Source organism: Oncorhynchus nerka, linkage group LG20, assembly GCF_034236695.1.
Source record: "Oncorhynchus nerka isolate Pitt River linkage group LG20, Oner_Uvic_2.0, whole genome shotgun sequence".
In the NCBI taxonomy this organism is placed as follows: Eukaryota; Metazoa; Chordata; class Actinopteri; order Salmoniformes; family Salmonidae; genus Oncorhynchus; species Oncorhynchus nerka.
Window position 1 is genome coordinate 5665842 of NC_088415.1, and position 19776 is coordinate 5685617.

At 47.4% G+C, this 19776-nt stretch overlaps 1 protein-coding gene across 1 annotated transcript in view; it reads left to right on the forward strand.

Moving 5' to 3' along the window:
• lama5 (laminin, alpha 5) overlaps positions 1 to 19727 on the forward strand; it is a 324122-nt gene extending 304395 nt beyond the window's left edge. Inside the window, 6 exon segments of the mRNA XM_065005098.1 lie at positions 4530 to 4734; positions 5301 to 5453; positions 7745 to 7904; positions 8186 to 8410; positions 8648 to 8767; positions 16232 to 19727. Coding sequence (XP_064861170.1) covers positions 4530 to 4734; positions 5301 to 5453; positions 7745 to 7904; positions 8186 to 8410; positions 8648 to 8767; positions 16232 to 16380 — 1012 coding nt within the window. The 3' untranslated portion in view covers positions 16381 to 19727.
• The last annotated feature ends 49 nt before the right edge of the window (positions 19728 to 19776 follow it).

Below are 19776 nucleotides of genomic sequence, written 5' to 3' on the forward strand. Positions count from 1 at the left end.
CCGTCTCTCTACCACCTGTAACTCTCACCTGTCACTGTCCCGTCTCTACCACCTGTAACTCACCTGTCACTGTCCCGTCTCTCTACCACCTGTAACTCACCTGTCACTGTCCCGTCTCTCTAACTCACCTGTCACTGTCCCGTCTCTAACCTGTAACTCACCTGTCACTGTCCCGTCTCTCCCACCTGTAACTCACCTGTCACTGTCCCGTCTCTACCACCTGTAACCCACCTGTCACTGTCCCGTCTCTCTACCACCTGTAACTCACCTGTCACTGTCCCGTCTCTCTACCACCTGTAACTCACCTGTCACTGTCCCGTCTCTACCACCTGTAACTCACCTGTCACTGTCCCGTCTCTCTACCACCTGTAACTCACCTGTCACTGTCCTGTCCTCTCTACCACCTGTAACTCACCTGTCACTGTCCCGTCTCTACCACCTGTAACTCACCTGTCACTGTCCCGTCTCTCTACCACCTGTAACTCACCTGTCACTGTCCCGTCTCTACCACCTGTAACTCACCTGTCACTGTCCCGTCTCTACCACCTGTAACTCACCTGTCACTGTCCCGTCTCTACCACCTGTAACTCACCTGTCACTGTCCCTGTCTCTACCACCTGTAACTCACCTGTCACTGTCCCGTCTCTCTACCACCTGTAACTCACCTGTCACTGTCCCGTCTCTACCACCTGTAACTCACCTGTCACTGTCCCGTCTCTCTACCACCTGTAACCACCTGTCACTGTCCCGTCTCTACCACCTGTAACTCACCTGTCACTGTCCCGTCTCTACCACCTGTAACTCACCTGTCACTGTCCCGTCTCTCTACCACCTGTAACTCACCTGTCACTGTCTCTCTACCACCTGTAACTCACCTGTCACTGTCCCGTCTCTACCACCTGTAACTCACCTGTCACTGTCCCGTCTCTACCACCTGTAACTCACCTGTCACTGTCCACCTGTCACTGTCCGTCTCTACCACCTGTAACTCACCTGTCACTGTCCCGTCTCTACCACCTGTAACTCACCTGTCACTGTCCCGTCTCTCCCACCTGTAACTCACCTGTCACTGTCCTGTCCTCTACCACCTGTAACCCACCTGTCACTGTCCCGTCTCTACCACCTGTAACTCACCTGTCACTGTCCCGTCTCTACCACCTGTAACCACCTGTCACTGTCCCGTCTCTACCACCTGTAACACCTGTCACTGTCCCGTCTCTCCCACCTGTAACTCACCTGTCACTGTCCCGCTCTCTACCACCTGTAACTCACCTGTCACTGTCCCGTCTCTCTACCACCTGTAACTCACCTGTCACTGTCCCGTCTCTCTACCACCTGTAACTCACCTGTCACTGTCCCGTCTCTACCACCTGTAACTCACCTGTCACTGTCCCGTCTCTCTACCACCTGTAACTCACCTGTCACTGTCCCGTCTCTACCACCTGTAACCCACCTGTCACTGTCCCGTCTCTACCACCTGTAACTCACCTGTCACTGTCCCGTCTCTACCACCTGTAACTCACCTGTCACTGTCCCGTCTCTCTACCACCTGTAACTCACCTGTCACTGTCCCGTCTCTCTACCACCTGTAACTCACCTGTCACTGTCCCGTCTCTCTACCACCTGTAACTCACCTGTCACTGTCCCGTCTCTCTACCACCTGTAACTCACCTGTCACTGTCCCGTCTCTCTACCACCTGTAACTCACCTGTCACTGTCCCGTCTCTCTACCACCTGTAACTCACCTGTCACTGTCCCGTCTCTACCACCTGTAACTCACCTGTCACTGTCCCGTCTCTACCACCTGTAACTCACCTGTCACTGTCCCGTCTCTACCACCTGTAACTCACCTGTCACTGTCACTGTCCCGTCTCCACCTGTAACTCACCTGTCACTGTCCCACCTGTAACCTGTAACTCACCTGTCACTGTCCCGTCTCTCTACCACCTGTAACCCACCTGTCACTGTCCCGTCTCTCTACCACCTGTAACTCACCTGTCACTGTCCCGTCACTCTCCCGTCTCTACCACCTGTAACCCACCTAACTCACCTGTCACTGTCCCGTCTCTCTACCACCTGTAACTCACCTGTCACTGTCCCGTCTCTACCACCTGTAACTCACCTGTCACTGTCCCGTCTCTCTACCACCTGTAACTCACCTGTCACTGTCCCGTCTCTACCACCTGTAACTCACCTGTCACTGTCCCGTCTCTCTACCACCTGTAACTCACCTGTCACTGTCCCGTCTCTCTACCACCTGTAACTCACCTGTCACTGTCCCGTCTCTACCACCTGTAACTCACCTGTCACTGTCCCGTCTCTACCACCTGTAACCCACCTGTCACTGTCCCGTCTCTCTACCACCTGTAACTCACCTGTCACTGTCCCGTCTCTACCACCTGTAACTCACCTGTCACTGTCCCAACTCTCTACCACCTGTAACTCACCGGTCACTGTCCTGTCTCTACCACCTGTAACTCACCTGTCACTGTCCCGTCTCTCTACCACCTGTAACTCACCTGTCACTGTCCCGTCTCTACCACCTGTAACTCACCTGTCACTGTCCCGTCTCTACCACCTGTAACTCACCTGTCACTGTCCCGTCTCTCTACCACCTGTCACTGTCCCGTCTCTCTACCACCTGTAACTCACCTGTCACTGTCCCGTCTCTCCCACCTGTAACTCACCGGTCACTGTCCCGTCTCTGCCACCTGTAACTCACCGGTCACTGTCCCGTCTCTCTCCCACCTGTAACTCACCTGTCACTGTCCCGTCTCTACCACCTGTAACTCACCTGTCACTGTCCCGTCTCTACCACCTGTAACTCACCTGTCACTGTCCCGTCTCTCTACCACCTGTAACTCACCTGTCACTGTCCCGTCTCTCCCACCTGTAACTCACCTGTCACTGTCCCGTCTCTCCCACCTGTAACTCACCTGTCACTGTCCCGTCTCTCTACCACCTGTAACTCACCTGTCACTGTCCCGTCTCTCTACCACCTGTAACTCACCTGTCACTGTCCCGTCTCTCTACCACCTGTAACTCACCTGTCACTGTCCCGTCTCTCCCACCTGTAACTCACCTGTCACTGTCCCGTCTCTCTACCACCTGTAACTCACCTGTCACTGTCCCGTCTCTACCACCTGTAACTCACCTGTCACTGTCCCGTCTCTACCACCTGTAACTCACCGGTCACTGTCCCGTCTCTACCACCTGTAACTCACCTGTCACTGTCCCGTCTCTCTACCACCTGTAACCCACCTGTCACTGTCCCGTCTCTACCACCTGTAACTCACCTGTCACTGTCCCGTCTCTACCACCTGTAACTCACCTGTCACTGTCCCGTCTCTCTACCACCTGTAACCCACCTGTCACTGTCCCGTCTCTACCACCTGTAACTCACCTGTCCCGTCTCTACCACCTGTAACCCACCTGTCACTGTCCCGTCTCTCTACCACCTGTAACCCACCTGTCACTGTCCCATCTCTACCACCTGTAACTCACCTGTCACTGTCCCGTCTCTACCACCTGTAACCCACCTGTCACTGTCCCGTCTCTCTACCACCTGTAACTCACCTGTCACTGTCCTGTCTCTACCACCTGTAACTCACCTGTCACTGTCCCGTCTCTACCACCTGTAACCCACCTGTCACTGTCCCGTCTCTACCACCTGTAACTCACCTGTCACTGTCCTCTACCACCTGTAACTCTCTACCACCTGTAACTCACCTGTCACTGTCCCGTCTCTCCTACCACCTGTAACTCACCTGTCACTGTCCCATCTCTACCACCTGTAACTCACCTGTCACTGTCCCGTCTCTACCACCTGTAACTCACCTGTCACTGTCCCTTCTCTCTACCACCTGTAACTCACCTGTCACTGTCCCGTCTCTACCACCTGTAACTCACCTGTCACTGTCCCGTCTCTCCCACCTGTAACTCACCTGTCACTGTCCCGTCTCTACCACCTGTAACTCACCTGTCACTGTCCCGTCTCTCTACCACCTGTAACCCACCTGTCACTGTCCCGTCTCTCTACCACCTTTAACTCACCTGTCACTGTCCCGTCTCTACCACCTGTAACTCACCTGTCACTGTCCCGTCTCTCCCACCTGTAACTCACCTGTCACTGTCCCGTCTCTCTACCACCTGTAACTCACCTGTCACTGTCCCGTCTCTCCTACCACCTGTAACTCACCTGTCACTGTCCCATCTCTACCACCTGTAACTCACCTGTCACTGTCCCGTCTCTCTACCACCTGTAACTCACCTGTCACTGTCCCGTCTCTCTACCACCTGTAACTCACCTGTCACTGTCCCGTCTCTCCTACCACCTGTAACTCACCTGTCCCGTCTCTACCACCTGTAACTCACCTGTCACTGTCCCGTCTCTCTACCACCTGTAACTCACCTGTCACTGTCCCGTCTCTCCTACCACCTGTAACTCACCTGTCCCGTCTCTACCACCTGTAACTCACCCTTCCCGTCTCTACCACCTGTAACTCACCTGTCCCCTTCTCTCCCCCCAGGCCTCACATCTCAATGGGTCTGCGTGTGAACTCGTCAGACGGCCTGGTGTTCTATGTGTCAGGATCACCAGACCGTTCTAGTAGCAGCTCTGTGATGACCCTCTCTGTCTCAGACGGTCACCTGTTGCTCCTCCTCATCAACGGAGGGAAGAGGAAGACCACCATCCGCAGCCACAGGAAGTGCAACGACGGACAGTGGCACACGGTATAGTCATGTAATAAAGACATGATCATTGTCACGTGGATCCGATCCTTGTATTTAGATATAAAAAATATAAACATCTAACCACTAGGCTACCCTGGGGCGGCAGGGTAGCCTAGTGGTTAGAGCGTTGGACTAGTAACCGGAAGGTTGCAAGTTCAAACCCCCGAGCTGACAAGGTACAAATCTGTCGTTCTGCCTCTGAACAGGCAGTTAACCCGCTGTTCCTTTTCCATTGAAAATAAGAATTTGTTCTTAACTAACTTGCCTGGTTAAATAAAGGTAAAATAAAATAAAAACATGCACCGAATACAACAGGTGAAATGCTTCCTTTACAAGCCCTGCATCACATGCACCGAATACAACAGGTGAAATGCTTCCTTTACAAGCCCTTCATCACATGCACCCGAATACAACAGGTGAAATGCTTCCTTACAAGCCCTGCTCTGCAGTACGGAAGCATCTGTCATATGTTGCCAGACTGTCTCATCGTCGCTTTCTCCCTTCTTTCCTGATTTTTAAGAGGTTTATGAGGTTTATGTGTATCTGACTTGTGTGTGTTTGTTCAGGTGTTTGTGAAGAGGGAGGGAGAGAAGGCCAGTTTGATTGTTGATGGGATTGATGCCCAGTCTAAGAGGGTCTCAGGGGGGGAGAAGAATCAGCTCAGTCCCCCTCTCTACATCGGAGGAGTTCCCTCAGGACTCACCAGCTCACTTCTCTCGGTAATTCAGCCTTTCCTCCGCTCTCCTTTCCTCTCAGTAATACAGCCTTTCCTCTACTCTGCTCCACTCTCCTTTCCTCTCAGTAATACAGCCTTTCCTCCGCTCTCCTTTCCTCTCAGTAATACAGCCTTTCCTCCGCTCTCCTTTCCTCTGCTCTCCTTTCCTCTCAGTAATACAGCCTTTCCTCTGCTCTCCTTTCCTCTCAGTAATACAACCTTTCCTCCACTCTCCTTTCCTCTCAGTAATACAGCCTTTCCTCTGCTCTCCTTTCCTCTCAGTAATACAGCCTTTCCTCTGCTCTCCTTTCCTCTCAGTAATACAGCCTTTCCTCCGCTCTCCTTTCCTCTCAGTAATTCAGACTTTCCTCTACTCTCCTCCTCTCAGTCCTTTCCTCTGCTCTCAGTAATACAGCCTTTCCTCTGCTCTCCTTTCCTCTCAGTAATACAGCCTTTCCTCCGCTCTCCTTTCCTCTCAGTAATTCAGACTTTCCTCTACTCTGCTCCACTCTCCTTTACTCTCAGTAATACAACCTTTCCTCCACTCTCCTTTACTCTCAGTAATACAGCCTTTCCTCTGCTCTCCTTTCCTCTCAGTAATACAGCCTTTCCTCTACTCTGCTCCACTCTCCTTTACTCTCAGTAATACAACCTTTCCTCTGCTCTCCTTTACTCTCAGTAATACAGCCTTTCCTCTGCTCTCCTTTACTCCCAGTAATTCAGACTTTCCTCTGCTCTCCTTTCCTCTCAGTAATACAGCCTTTCCTCCGCTCTGCTCCACTCTCCTTTCCTCTCAGTAATTCAGCCTTTCCTCCACTCTCCTTTCCTCTCAGTAATACAACCTTTCCTCTGCTCTCCTTTACTCTCAGTAATACAGCCTTTCCTCTGCTCTCCTTTACTCTCAGTAATTCAGCCTTTCCTCCACTCTCCTTTCCTCTCAGTAATACAACCTTTCCTCCACTCTCCTTTCCTCTCAGTAATACAACCTTTCCTCCACTCTCCTTTCCTCTCAGTAATACAACCTTTCCTCCGCTCTCCTTTCCTCCACTCTGCTCCACTCTCCTTTCCTCTCAGTAATACAACCTTTCCTCCACTCTCCTTTACTCTCAGTAATACAACCTTTCCTCCACTCTCCGTTACTCCACTCTCCTTTCCTCTCAGTAATACAACCTTTCCTCTGCTCTCCTTTCCTCTCAGTAATACAGCCTTTCCTCCACTCTCCTCTCCTCTCAGTAATACAACCTTTCCTCCACTCTGCTCCACTCTCCTTTCCTCTCAGTAATTCAGCCTTTCCTCCACTCTCCTTTCCTCTCAGTAATACAACCTTTCTTCTGCTCTCCTTTACTCTCAGTAATTCAGCCTTTCCTCCACTCTCCTTTCCTCTCAGTAATACAACCTTTGCTCTGCTCTCCTTTCCTCTCAGTAATACAGCCTTTCCTCCACTCTCCTTTCCTCTCAGTAATAGAGCCTTTCCTCCACTCTCCTTTCCTCTCAGTAATACAGCCTTTCCTCCACTCTCCTTTCCTCTCAGTAATACAACCTTTCCTCCACTCTCCTTTACTCTCAGTAATACAACCTTTCCTCCACTCTCCTTTACTCTCAGTAATACAACCTTTCCTCCACTCTCCTTTCCTCTCAGTAATACAGCCTTTCCTCCACTCTCCTTTCCTCTCAGTAATACAACCTTTCCTCCACTCTCCTTTCCTCTCAGTAATACAACCTTTCCTCCACTCTCCTTTACTCTCAGTAATACAACCTTTCCTCTGCTCTCCTTTCCTCTCAGTAATTCAGCCTTTCCTCCGCTCTCCTTTCCTCTCAGTAATACAACCTTTCCTCCACTCTCCTTTCCTCTCAGTAATACAACCTTTCCTCCACTCTCCTTTCCTCTCAGTAATACAACCTTTCCTCTGCTCTCCTTTCCTCTCAGTAATTCAGCCTTTCCTCTGCTCTCCTTTCCTCTCAGTAATTCAGCATTTCCTCTGCTCTCCTTTCCTCTCAGTAATTCAGCCTTTCCTCTGCTCTCCTTTCCCCTCCTTTACTCTCCTTTCCTCACATCCCATTTACAGCAGAATAATTTAGAATTAGACATATCATTACCAAATGTGTCTTTCTTTTTCATTGTGTCTCCTCGTCTCCTTCTCAGAGAAGGTCCAAGTTCCCTCCCCTCTCTGATTATTATCCTATTCTGTTGAGAGGAAAGAGGAATTAAGTAATGCATACAATATAAATGAATAAATAAAGACATAACACTCTGGTATTTAGTTCCTTAACAATAGTGTGTTCCCCTCCATGTAGATGCCAGGTTCAGGAGGGTTTGTGGGCTGTGTGAGGGACCTGGAGCTGAATGAGGAGAGCCCAGCCAGTCCCTCCACCAGCCTGGGGGTTATACCCTGCTTCCAGACCGCTCTGCAGCCTGGGGTATACTTCTCTTCCCAGGGAGGACTCATGGCTATAGGTATAGACGATCTCATCTCTTCTCGCTGTCTAACTCTGTTACACCCTCTCTGAAACCATTTTGATTAAATTGGCTACTCTTGAAAATGTTGGATTGTTTTTTTTTTTTTTACAATGATCTTTAAAATTTGGGATGTTGATTTGGGGAAGGGGGTGAGGTTTGCAACCCATCAAGAAAATAACAGGTGAAAAAAAAAAAAAAAGAATTCCAGAACTTTGAGACAACAACAAAAGACACATGACCGTGTCAAGTCTGAGTCTGAATAATCTCTCTCTGTCTAGATGAGTCCCTGATGTTGGGCCGGGACCTGGAGGTCCAGCTGGAGGTCAGGCCGGTGTCAGACTCTGGTCTCCTGCTGCATGCTGGTTCCAGGGCTGGACAACAGCTCAGCCTCTACCTCTATCAGGGAGCCGTAACTGTCACAGTAGACAATGGCAGCGGAGAGTTCTATACCTCCTTCACACCAGAGGAATCTTTGTGTGACGGACGCTGGCACAGTATCAAAAGTGAGTGTTATATTGTGTACACACACACACACACACACACACACACACACACACACACATTGATGTTTAAAGGAATTCATAGTTTCACCTTCTTTAACATTGTAACGTCCTGTCATTCGATATTTGCAACAATATGATATTAATGTTTTAAATGATCGAATAATTGTATTTTTTGTTAATTGATTGGTTGATTGGCTGTGCGAGTGATATGTTGTGTTCTGGTTGTTCTCCCTGTAGTTGTGAAGAAGAGCAACGTGCTCCAGCTCCATGTGGATGCAGCCAGCGAACACAGTGTGGGGCCCAAACAAGGCCGACCATCAGGGGCCAAGGAGGCTGTGTACCTGGGGGGAGCACCAGGTGAGGGCCCCCCCCGATGGAGATACTGTAGAGCTTTTCAACTGTCAAAACAATAACACTTTCTATATGTACGTGTAAACCAAACGGTTCCCCCAGTAAACATTGACCGTTGCCATGACTGCTTTGTTAGTTAGCTAGCCATGACTGCTTTGTTAGTTAGCTAGCTAGCTCAAAAGGACAAGTTCGTAACCAAAAAAAACTGAACAAAACTAGTTATATACACACATTGACCGTTGCGGCGCGCCATGACTGCTTTGTTAGTTGGCTAGCTAGCTCAAAAGGACAAGTTCGTAACCAAGAAAAATGAACAAAACTAGTTATATACACACATTGACTTGTTGCTTTCCCTTTTTGTTATCCGTTTTCCCTGGTGGTGTTAGCTACATTTGGCTAGCACAGCAAATAACCACAAAGCTAGTGTGCTTTCAAGTTCGAGAAAGATCAGCTTACCTCATTAGCTAGCTAGCTAGATTAATTTATCTCACGACAGACATCAATATAACTAAACTAAATGTAGCTAGTGTACGAGTCCAATGTTTAACGGCCACATTGTTTAAATCAAAAGTTAGCTAGCAGCAGTAATTACCTCACAATCAACCCCTCGCCAATCTGTCTCTCCTAGCTCTCTGTCTTCTTCCTGTCTTCTTCCTCCAAAACACAACTATGTTTCACCCAGGTGCTTTGGAAAGGGGTCAGTTGTACAACTGAATGCCTTAAACTGAAATGTGTCTTCCGCATTTAACCCAACCCCTCTGAATCAGAGAGGTGAGGGGGGCTGCCTTAATCGACATCTTCGGCTCCCGGGGAACAGTAGCCTTGTTCAGGGGCAGAGCGACAGATTTTTACCTTGTCAGCTCGGGGATTCGATCCACCAACCTTTCGGTTACTAGCACAACATTCTAACCGCTAGGCTACCAGCCACCCCACTTAATGTCTAGTTAAGAAACATACTGTAGTCGTAATGAACCTCTAGCATGTGCTAGAGTATTTAGTCAGCCACCAATTGTGCAAGTTCTCCCACTTAAAAAGATGAGAGAGGCCTGTAATTTTCATCATAGGTACACTTCACTTGTATTATCCTCCTCACGTTACGAGACCTAGCTAGCTGTTTGTTTACACGTAGCTAGTAGAGCTAGACAGTAATACAAATGCCTGCGCTGACACCTTGTGGTGATAATGTTGAACTGCATATAATTACATCAGGATGATGCATAACATGAAGCAAAGAAATTGCAACTTTATTTCAAGCGACATGTATTTTGAATTTAAATTAAATTAACCTTAAAATATTCCTTTTCTGCACACCCTCGTGACGGTGATATTTATTAATAATGTCACTCTCCTGAGCATGTCATCCTTAAGGCCTATCTTCATTACAGGGATAGGGCCTGCACTAATCCATTTCATGACGGCATGTACAGTAGCTGTAGTAGTCTAATCTGGCATCATTCAACACGGTTAGCCTCATTATGAGTCTAATCTGGCATCCTTCAACACGGTTAGCCTCATTATGAGTCTAATCTGGCATCCTTCCACACGGTTAGCCTCATTATGAGTCTAATCTGGCATCCTTCCACACGGTTAGCCTCATTATGAGTCTAATCTGGCATCCTTCCACATGGTTAGCCTCATGATTCTAATCTGGCATCCTTCCACATGGTTAGCCTCATTATGAGTCTAATCTGGCATCCTTCAACACGGTTAGCCTCATTATGAGTCTAATCTGGCATCCTTCAACACGGTTAGCCTCATTATGAGTCTAATCTGGCATCCTTCCACATGGTTAGCCTCATTATGAGTCTAATCTGGCATCCTTCAACACGGTTAGCCTCATTATGAGTCTAATTTGGCATCCTTCCACATGGTTAGCCTCATTATGAGTCTAATCTGGCATCCTTCCACATGGTTAGCCTCATTATGAGTCTAATCTGGCATCCTTCCACATGGTTAGCCTCATTATGAGTCTAATCTGGCATCCTTCAACACGGTTAGGCTCATTATGAGTCTAATCTGGCATCCTTCAACACGGTTAGCCTCATTATGAGTCTAATCTGGCATCCTTCAACACGGTTAGCCTCATTATGAGTCTAATCTGGCATCCTTCAACACGGTTAGCCTCATTATGAGTCTAATTTGGCATCCTTCCACATGGTTAGCCTCATTATGAGTCTAATCTGGCATCCTTCCACATGGTTAGCCTCATTATGAGTCTAATCTGGCATCCTTCCACACGGTTAGGCTCATTATGAGTCTAATCTGGCATCCTTCAACATGGTTAGCCTCATTATGAGTCTAATCTGGCATCCTTCAACACGGTTAGCCTCATTATGAGTCTAATCTGGCATCCTTCCACATGGTTAGCCTCATTATGAGCCTAATCTGGCATCCTTTGACATGGTTAGCCTCATTATGAGTCTAATCTGGCATCCTTCCACATGGTTAACCTCATTATGAGTCTAATCTGGCATCCTTCCACATGGTTGGCCTCATTATGAGTCTAATCTGGCATCCTTCCACATGGTTAGCCTCATTATGAGTCTACTCTGGCATCCTTCCACATGGTTAGCCTCATTATGAGTCTAATCTGGCATCCTTCCACACGGTTAGCCTCATTATGAGTCTAATCTGGCATCCTTCCACATGGTTAGCCTCATTATGAGTCTAATCTGGCATCCTTCCACATGGTTAGCCTCATTAATTCATGAAAAGACAAACCCACTTTACTCTGGGTCAGCCTTTTGTTTCCTTTCCAAGTTATTATCAAATGATTCCCACGTCAAATGATTCCCACGTCAAATGATTCCCACGTCAAATGATTCCCACGTCAAATAATTCCCACGTCAAATGATTCCCACGTCAAATGATTCCCGCGTCAAATGATTCCCACGTCAAATGATTCCCGCGTCAAATGATTCCCACGTCTAATAGTATCAATTCAGAAGTAAACAACGTGTGAGGATTTGCTCAACTTGTTTCAGTATTGAAATGACAAGCCACGTGTACAAATGCATTGGACACGCCCACCAGGCCAATACTAATCCCATGATACTGTATGTCTACATTGGACACGCCCACCAGGCCAATACTAATCCCATGATACTGTATGTCTACATTGGGCACGCCCACCAGGCCAATACTAATCCCATGATACTGTATGTCTACATTGGACACGCCCACCAGGTCAATACTAATCCCATGATACTGTATGTCTACATTGGACACGCCCACCAGGCCAATACTAATCCCATGATACTGTATGTCTACATTGGACACGCCCACCAGGCCAATACTAATCCCATGATACTGTATGTCTACATTGGACACGCCCACCAGGCCAATACTAATCCCATGATACTGTATGTCTACATTGGGCACGCCCACCAGGCCAATACTAATCCCATGATACTGTATGTCTACATTGGACACGCCCACCAGGCCAATACTAATCCCATGATACTGTATGTCTACATTGGACACGCCCACCAGGCCAATACTAATCCCATGATACTGTATGTCTACATTGGACACGCCCACCAGGCCAATACTAATCCCATGATACTGTATGTCTACATTGGGCACGCCCACCAGGCCAATACTAATCCCATGATACTGTATGTCTACATTGGACACGCCCACCAGGCCAATACTAATCCCATGATACTGTATGTCTACATTGGACACGCCCACCAGGCCAATACTAATCCCATGATACTGTATGTCTACATTGGACACGCCCACCAGGCCAATACTAATCCCATGATACTGTATGTCTACATTGGACACGCCCACCAGGCCAATACTAATCCCATGATACTGTATGTCTACATTGGACACGCCCACCAGGCCAATACTAATCCCATGATACTGTATGTCTACATTGGACACGCCCACCAGGCCAATACTAATCCCATGATACTGTATGTCTACATTGGGCATGCATACCATAAATGATCTCACATCCAATGTAAGGATAGTGGAGGAAAGAGAAACATCCGCTGGAGAGTGACCACGGTGAAGGGACTGTGAAGTAGCCATGTAATGTATGAGTTCCATCCCTGTATGGTTGACCGGGCCGGGCCGCAAACCCTAATCTACTGGCACTTGAAATAGCATGCTAACCACTGGGGAAGGAGGACCGTCAGTGTAGTAGAACGAAGCAAACCGGCACTAAATTGTAGGAGGCATGGCCGCGGGACGATGTTTGGGGTTGGGGGGCATGGCCGCGGGACGGTGTTTGGGGTTGGGGGGCATGGCCGCGGGACGGTGTTTTGGGTTGGGGGGGGCATGGCCGTGGGACGATGTTTGGGGTTGGGGGGCATGGCCGCGGGACGATGTTTGGGGTTGGGGGGGCATGGCCGCGGGACGATGTTTGGGGTTGGGGGGGCATGGCCGCGGGACGATGTTTTGGGTTGGGGGGAGGCATGGCCGCGGGACGGTGTTTTGGGTTGGGGGGGGGTGGCATGGCCGCGGGACGGTGTTGGGGGGGCTGCTAATGTTACTACGCATGCAGGCAATGCAGCCCGCTGCGATGCTTCATTGGGAAATCTATCAATTTAAATTTTCATAAATAGATTCATCCCTGGTCGTAAGGGAATACCATGGTCAAAAAACATCTAGGATCCCCCCAGTCATTGATTGTGGCCTGTGGAATGTTGTCCCACTCCTCTTCAATGGCTGTGTGAAGTTGCTGGATATTGGCGGGAACTGGAAGGTTGACAGGTCGATCCAGAGCATCCCAAACATGCTCAATGGGTGACATGTCTGGTTAGTATGCAGGCCATGGAAGAACTGGGACATTTTCAGCTTCCAGGAATTGTGTACAGACCCTTGCGACATGGGGCCGGGCATTAACATGCTGAAACATGAGGTGATGGTGGCGGATGAATGGCACAACAATGGGCCTCAGGATCTCGTCACGGTATCTCTGAGCATTCAAATTGGCATCGATAAAATGCAATTGTGTTCGTTGTCCATAGCTTATGCCTGCCCCATACCATAACCCCACCATGGGGCACTCTGTTCACAACACTGACATCAGCAGACCGCTCTCCCACACAACACCATACTCGCTGTCTGCCATCTGAACGGTACAGTTGAAACCTGGTTTCATCCGTGAAGACCACACTTCTCCAGCGTGCCAGTGGCCAAGGTATATTAGCATTTGCTAACTGAAGTCGGTTATGACACCGAAATAGTCAGGTCAAGACCCTGGTGAGGATGACGAGCAGATGAGCTTCCCTGAGACGGTTTCTGACAGTTTGTGCAGAAATGATTTGGTTGTGCAAACCAACAGCTGTCCGGGTGGCTGATCTCAGACGATCCCTCAGGTGAAGAAGCCGGGTGTGGAGGTCCTGGGCTGATCTCAGACGATCCCTCAGGTGAAGAAGCCGGGTGTGGAGGTCCTGGGCTGGTCAGACGATCCCTCAGGTGAAGAAGCCGGGTGTGGAGGTCCTGGGCTGGTCAGACGATCCCTCAGGTGAGGTCCTGGGCTGGTCAAGCCGGTGAAGAAGCCGGGTGTGGAGGTCCTGGGCTGGTCAGACGATCCCTCAGGTGAAGAAGCCGGGTGGAGGTCCTGGAGGTCCTGGGCTGGGAGGTCCTGGGCTGGTCAGACGATCCCTCAGGTGAAGAAGCCGGGTGTGGAGGTCCTGGGCTGGTCAGACGATCCCTCAGGTGAAGAAGCCGGGTGTGGAGGTCCTGGGCTGGTCAGACGATCCCTCAGGTGAAGAAGCCGGGTGTGGAGGTCCTGGGCTGGCGGGGTTACACATGGTCTGCGGTTGTGAGGTGGACGTACTGCCAAATTCTCAAAAATGACGTTGGAGGTGGCTTATGGTAGAGAAATGAACATTAAATTCTCTGGCAACAGCTCTGGTGGATAAAGCTACAGTCAGCATGCCAATTACACGCTCCCGCAACTTGAGACATCTGTGGCATTGTGTTGTGTGACAAAACTGCACAGTTTGAAGAGGCCTTTTATTTCCACCAGCACAAGGTGCACCTGTGTAATGATCATGCAGTTTAATCAGCTTCTTGATATGCCACAACTATCAGGTGGATGGATTGCCTTGGTAAAGGAGAAATGCTCACTAACAGAGACAACATTTGAGCGAAATAAGCTTTTTTGTGCGTATGGAAAATATCTGAGACTTTTTTATTTAAGCTCATGAAACCAACACATTACATGTTGCGTTTTATATTTTTGTTCAGTGTAGATAAGTATATACAACCCCATACCAGGTGAGGACACCCCATAGAGATACTATATAATGCATATACATACAGACATACAGTACCAGTCAAACGTTTGGACACACCTACTCATTCAAGGGATTTTCTTTATTTTTACTATTTTCTAAATTTTAGAATAATAGTGAAGACATCAAAACTATGAAATAACACATATGGAATCATGTAGTAACCACAAAAGTTACTACAAATATATTTTAGATTCTTCCAAGTAGCCACCCTTTGCCTTGATGACAGCTTTGCACACTCTTGGCATTCTCTCAACCAGCTTCATGTGGTGGTCACCTGGAATGCATTTCAATTACCAGGTGTGCCTGTAATTTGTGTAATTTCTTTCAAGGACATTGAGACTTGTCCCGAAGCCACTCCTGTGTTGTCTTGGCTGTGTGTTTAGGGTCGTTGTCCTGTTGGCAGTTCAACCTTTGCCCCAGTCTAAGGTCCTGAGCGCTGTGGAGCAGGTTTTCATCAAGGATCTCTCTGTACTTCGCTCCGTTCATCTTTCCCTCGATCCTGATTAGTCTCCCAGTCCCTGTCGCGGAAAGACATCTCCACAGCATGATGCTTCCACCACCATGCTTCACCATAGGGATAGTGCCAGGTTTCCTCCAGGTGTGACTCTTGGCTTTCTTGGTTTCATCAGACCAGAGAATCTTGTTTCTCATGGTCTAAGAGTCTTTAGGTGCCTTTTGGCAAACTCTAAGCAGGCTGTCATGTGCCTTTTACTGAGGAGTGGCTTCCGACTGGCCACTCTACCATAAAGGCCTGATTGATGGAGTGCTGCAGAGATGGTTGTCCTTCTGGAAGTTTCTCCCATCTCCACAGAGAAACTCTGGAGCTCTGTCAGAGTGACCATCGGGTTCTTGGTCACCTCCCTGATCAAGGCCATTCTCCCCCGATTGCTCAGTTTGGCCAGCTCTAGGAAGAGTCTTGGTGGTTCACAACTTCTTCCATTTAAGAATGATAGAGGCTTCTGTGTTTTTGGGGACCTTCAATGCTCACAGGGGTCTGGACTAACATGACAAACATTTATCTCAGAAGTCAAACATTTGAATAGTTAAGGTAATGATACCATGGTTTTAAATCTTAAACTGTGCATGTGTACCTTGCGGGATACAGATAAGTGAAATGGAGAGTGTTTTTGCCATACATACAAACCCATCTTAAATGATCTTTCTGTGTTGCAACTCAGCATTTCCTGTGGTCTTCTTCTCTCTCCTCTAGATGGTGTTGATGTGCCGGGCCTCCCTGATGCCCTGCCCTCCTTCCATGGTTGTGTTCGGAGAGCAGTCCTGAACCAGCGACCAGCCGTGCTGTCTAAACCCCTGTCAGTACACGGAGCTGTGGGCACACAGGGCTGTCCAGCCATGTAGACCCCTTTTAGCCCTGTTACAGCCAGCTAGCTCTGGGTCATGTTCATAAGGACATTACAGAAAATTCTGATAGAAATACCTATGTAGAACCAATATGATTCTCTGTCATGTATACTGTCTTCATGTCTAATATATCTACAGCTGTACATATCAGTCTAACATATCTGCAGCTGTACAGTCGTGGCCAAAAGTTGAGAATTACACAAATATTAATTTTCACAAAGTCTGCTGCCTCAGTTTCGATGATGGTAATTTGCATATACTCCAGAATGCTATGAAGAGTGATCAGATGAATTGCAATGAATTGCAAAGTCCCTCTTTTCCATGCAAATGAACTGAATCCTCACTGCATTTCAGCCCTGCCACAAAAGGACCAGCTGATATGTCAGTGTTTCTCTCGTTAACACATGTGTGAGTGTTGATGAGGACAAGGCTGGAGATCACTCTGTCATGCTGATTGAGTTCGAATAACAGACTGGAAGCTTCAAATGGAGGGTGGTGCTTGGAATCATTGTTCTTCCTCTGTCAACCATGGTTACCTGCAAGGAAACACATGCTGTCATCATTGCTTTGCACAAAAAGGGCTTCCCAGGCAAGGATATTGCTGCCAGTAAGATTGCACCTAAATCAACCATTTATCGTATCAAGAACTTCAAGGAGAGTGGTTCAATTGTTGTGAAGGCGGCTTCAGGGCACCCAAGAAAGTCCAGCAATCGCCAGGACTGTCTCCTAAAGTTGATTCAGCTGCAGGATCGGGGCACCACCAGTACAGAGCTTGCTCAGGAATGGCAGCAGGCAGGTGTGAGTGCATCTGCACGCACAGTGAGACAAAGACTTTGGGATGGATGGCCTGGTGTCAAGGCCATCAAAGAAGCCACTTCTCTCCAGGAAAAACATCAGGGACAGACTGATATTCTGCTAAAGGTACAGGGATTGGACTGCTGAGGACTGGGGTAAAGTCATTTTCTCAGATTGAATCCCTTTTCCGATTGTTTGGGGCATCCGGAAAAATTATTGTCCGGAGAAGACAAGGTGAGCGCTACCATCAGTCCTGTGTAATGCCAACAGTAAAGCACACTGAGACCATTCATGTGTGGGGTTGCTTCTCAGCCAAGGGAGTGGGCTCACTCACAATTTTGCCTAAGAACACAGCCATGAATAAAGAATGGTACCAACCCATCCTCCGAGAGCAACTTCTCCCAACCATCTAGGAACAGTTTGGTGAAGAACAATGCCTTTTCCAGCATGATGGAGCACCTTGCCATAAGGCAAAAGTGATAACTAAGTGGCTCGGGGAACAAAACATTGATATTTTGGGTCCATGGACAGGAAACTCCCCAGACCTTAATCCCATTAAGAACTTGTGGTCACCTCAAGAGGCAGGTGGACAAACAAAAACTCACAAATTCTGACAAACTCCAAGCATTGATTATGCAAAAATGGGCTGCCATCAGTCAGGATGTGGCCCAGAAGTTAATTGACAGCATGCCAGGGCGGATTGCAGAGGTCTTGAAAAAGAGGGTCAACACTACAAATATTGACTCTTTGCATCAACTTCATGTAATTGTCAATAAAAATCCTTTGACACTTATGAAATGCTTGTAATTATACTTCAGTATTCCATAGTAACATCTGACAAAAAATATCTAAAGACACTGAAGCAGCAAACTTTGTGGAAATTAATATTTGTGTCATTCTCAAAACTTTTGACCACAACTGTATAATAGACCAGTTCTCTTTTTAATTTTTTATTAATTGTTTCACCTCTCTGAAGTATCACCCCTGGGGGCAAGTTCAGTAGGACAATGTTGTGGAGCTTTGCAGACAGAAATGTTATGAATAGAGCTGGCGTGATACTGTATTCTACACATCAGAGAGGCATGTCGGTTCTAGAAATTGTATTTCTATCTGAACATTCCAACCACTTTGTTAGCCTGTTTGAACGCAGCCCTGCTCCGATGCAGGGGCATATATGGTACTACTCGTCACCATATAAAACACGTACATGATGTCTACCATACAAATCACTGGTGGTGGGTGACGTACATTAGTTAATTTAAATGTATTTATTTTTCCACGTCTTGATTTCCAGTTTGCAATTAACTAAGTGCTAGCGCTTGAGTAAAGTCCAGTCCTTCGTGTCATACAAGGAGTGGAATGATAGCAGAAACAGACTGGTACCTGGGCTAGAGAATAAGATAGCTAAGTATGTTGTCTTTAGTGTGTTAGTACTGTAACTTTAATAGTAATCTACATCTCTCTGGGCTGCTTTCACAGACCTACATTTTAAATGGATCGATTCAATCCGTAGCTCTGAAGATCCGCTCTCCAGTGTGATATCAATTTAAAGGCAATCTTCCTGCGTTCACAGTAAATGCTGCATTGTTTCGGCTCAATCGGAAATAACGCTTGAATTTCAAATCGCGCTATAACTTCCGTGATCCGGGTTGAATCGAGCCCTAAACTTACCTTGACCAAACTGCACTTACTTTATACAGACCACTGAAAAATCGTGTCGTTGTTTGGCCATGGATAGAATCCACTTCGACTAACTAGTTCTGGAAAGTGCTTAAAATATATATATATATATATATATATATATATACACACATAAATAAAGAATCCCTTTAGTAGAAAATTGTGGTTGTGATCATTGTGGTTCTGCTTTACTTACATTGACTCGATTTGACCATAGCTCAAAAAAAATAAAATGCTTTCATGTTGAGAATATTAATGTAGGTCTATGAAACCGGCCCTCAGTAATACTGTGGTACATCCCTTCAACGTGGAATATGGGGGGGGTTCATTGTTGGCAGTAACTTGAACTTCGGTTATATCCAAAACAAACATGTTAATTTCACCATTAAGGAGTCCAGCTTTAAATACTATAATCAGTGTTATCGTTGATCCACATGTACTGTATTCTATAGAATAAATGCACATTTTATATAGTTGGTATAATGGGGGGGAGGGGGTGTATGGATTATATCACAAGAGTTTAAAACTTTTACTGTTTATATGTTATTATAAACTGGGTGGTTCGAGCCCTGAATGCTGATAGTACAAATTGTCATACGTTGGTAACCAGTTTATAACAGCAATAAGGCACCTCGGGAGTTTGTGGTATACGACCAATATACCACGGGCTAAGAGCTGTATCCAGGCACTCCTCGTTGCGTCGTGTCTAAGAACAGCCCTTTACCCGGGGTATATTGGCCATATACCACAAACTCCCCGAGGTGCCTTATTGGTTAAATATCTCACTCAGATAACGTAAGGCGATTCCCCCTCAGAAGAATAGCTATTTTAAATACATTTTTTAAATAAAGTCTTACTTGATACAAAAATGGGTCAACTTTTATATTTTTTTGTGCTCAATTGTTTGCTTTTTAAAAA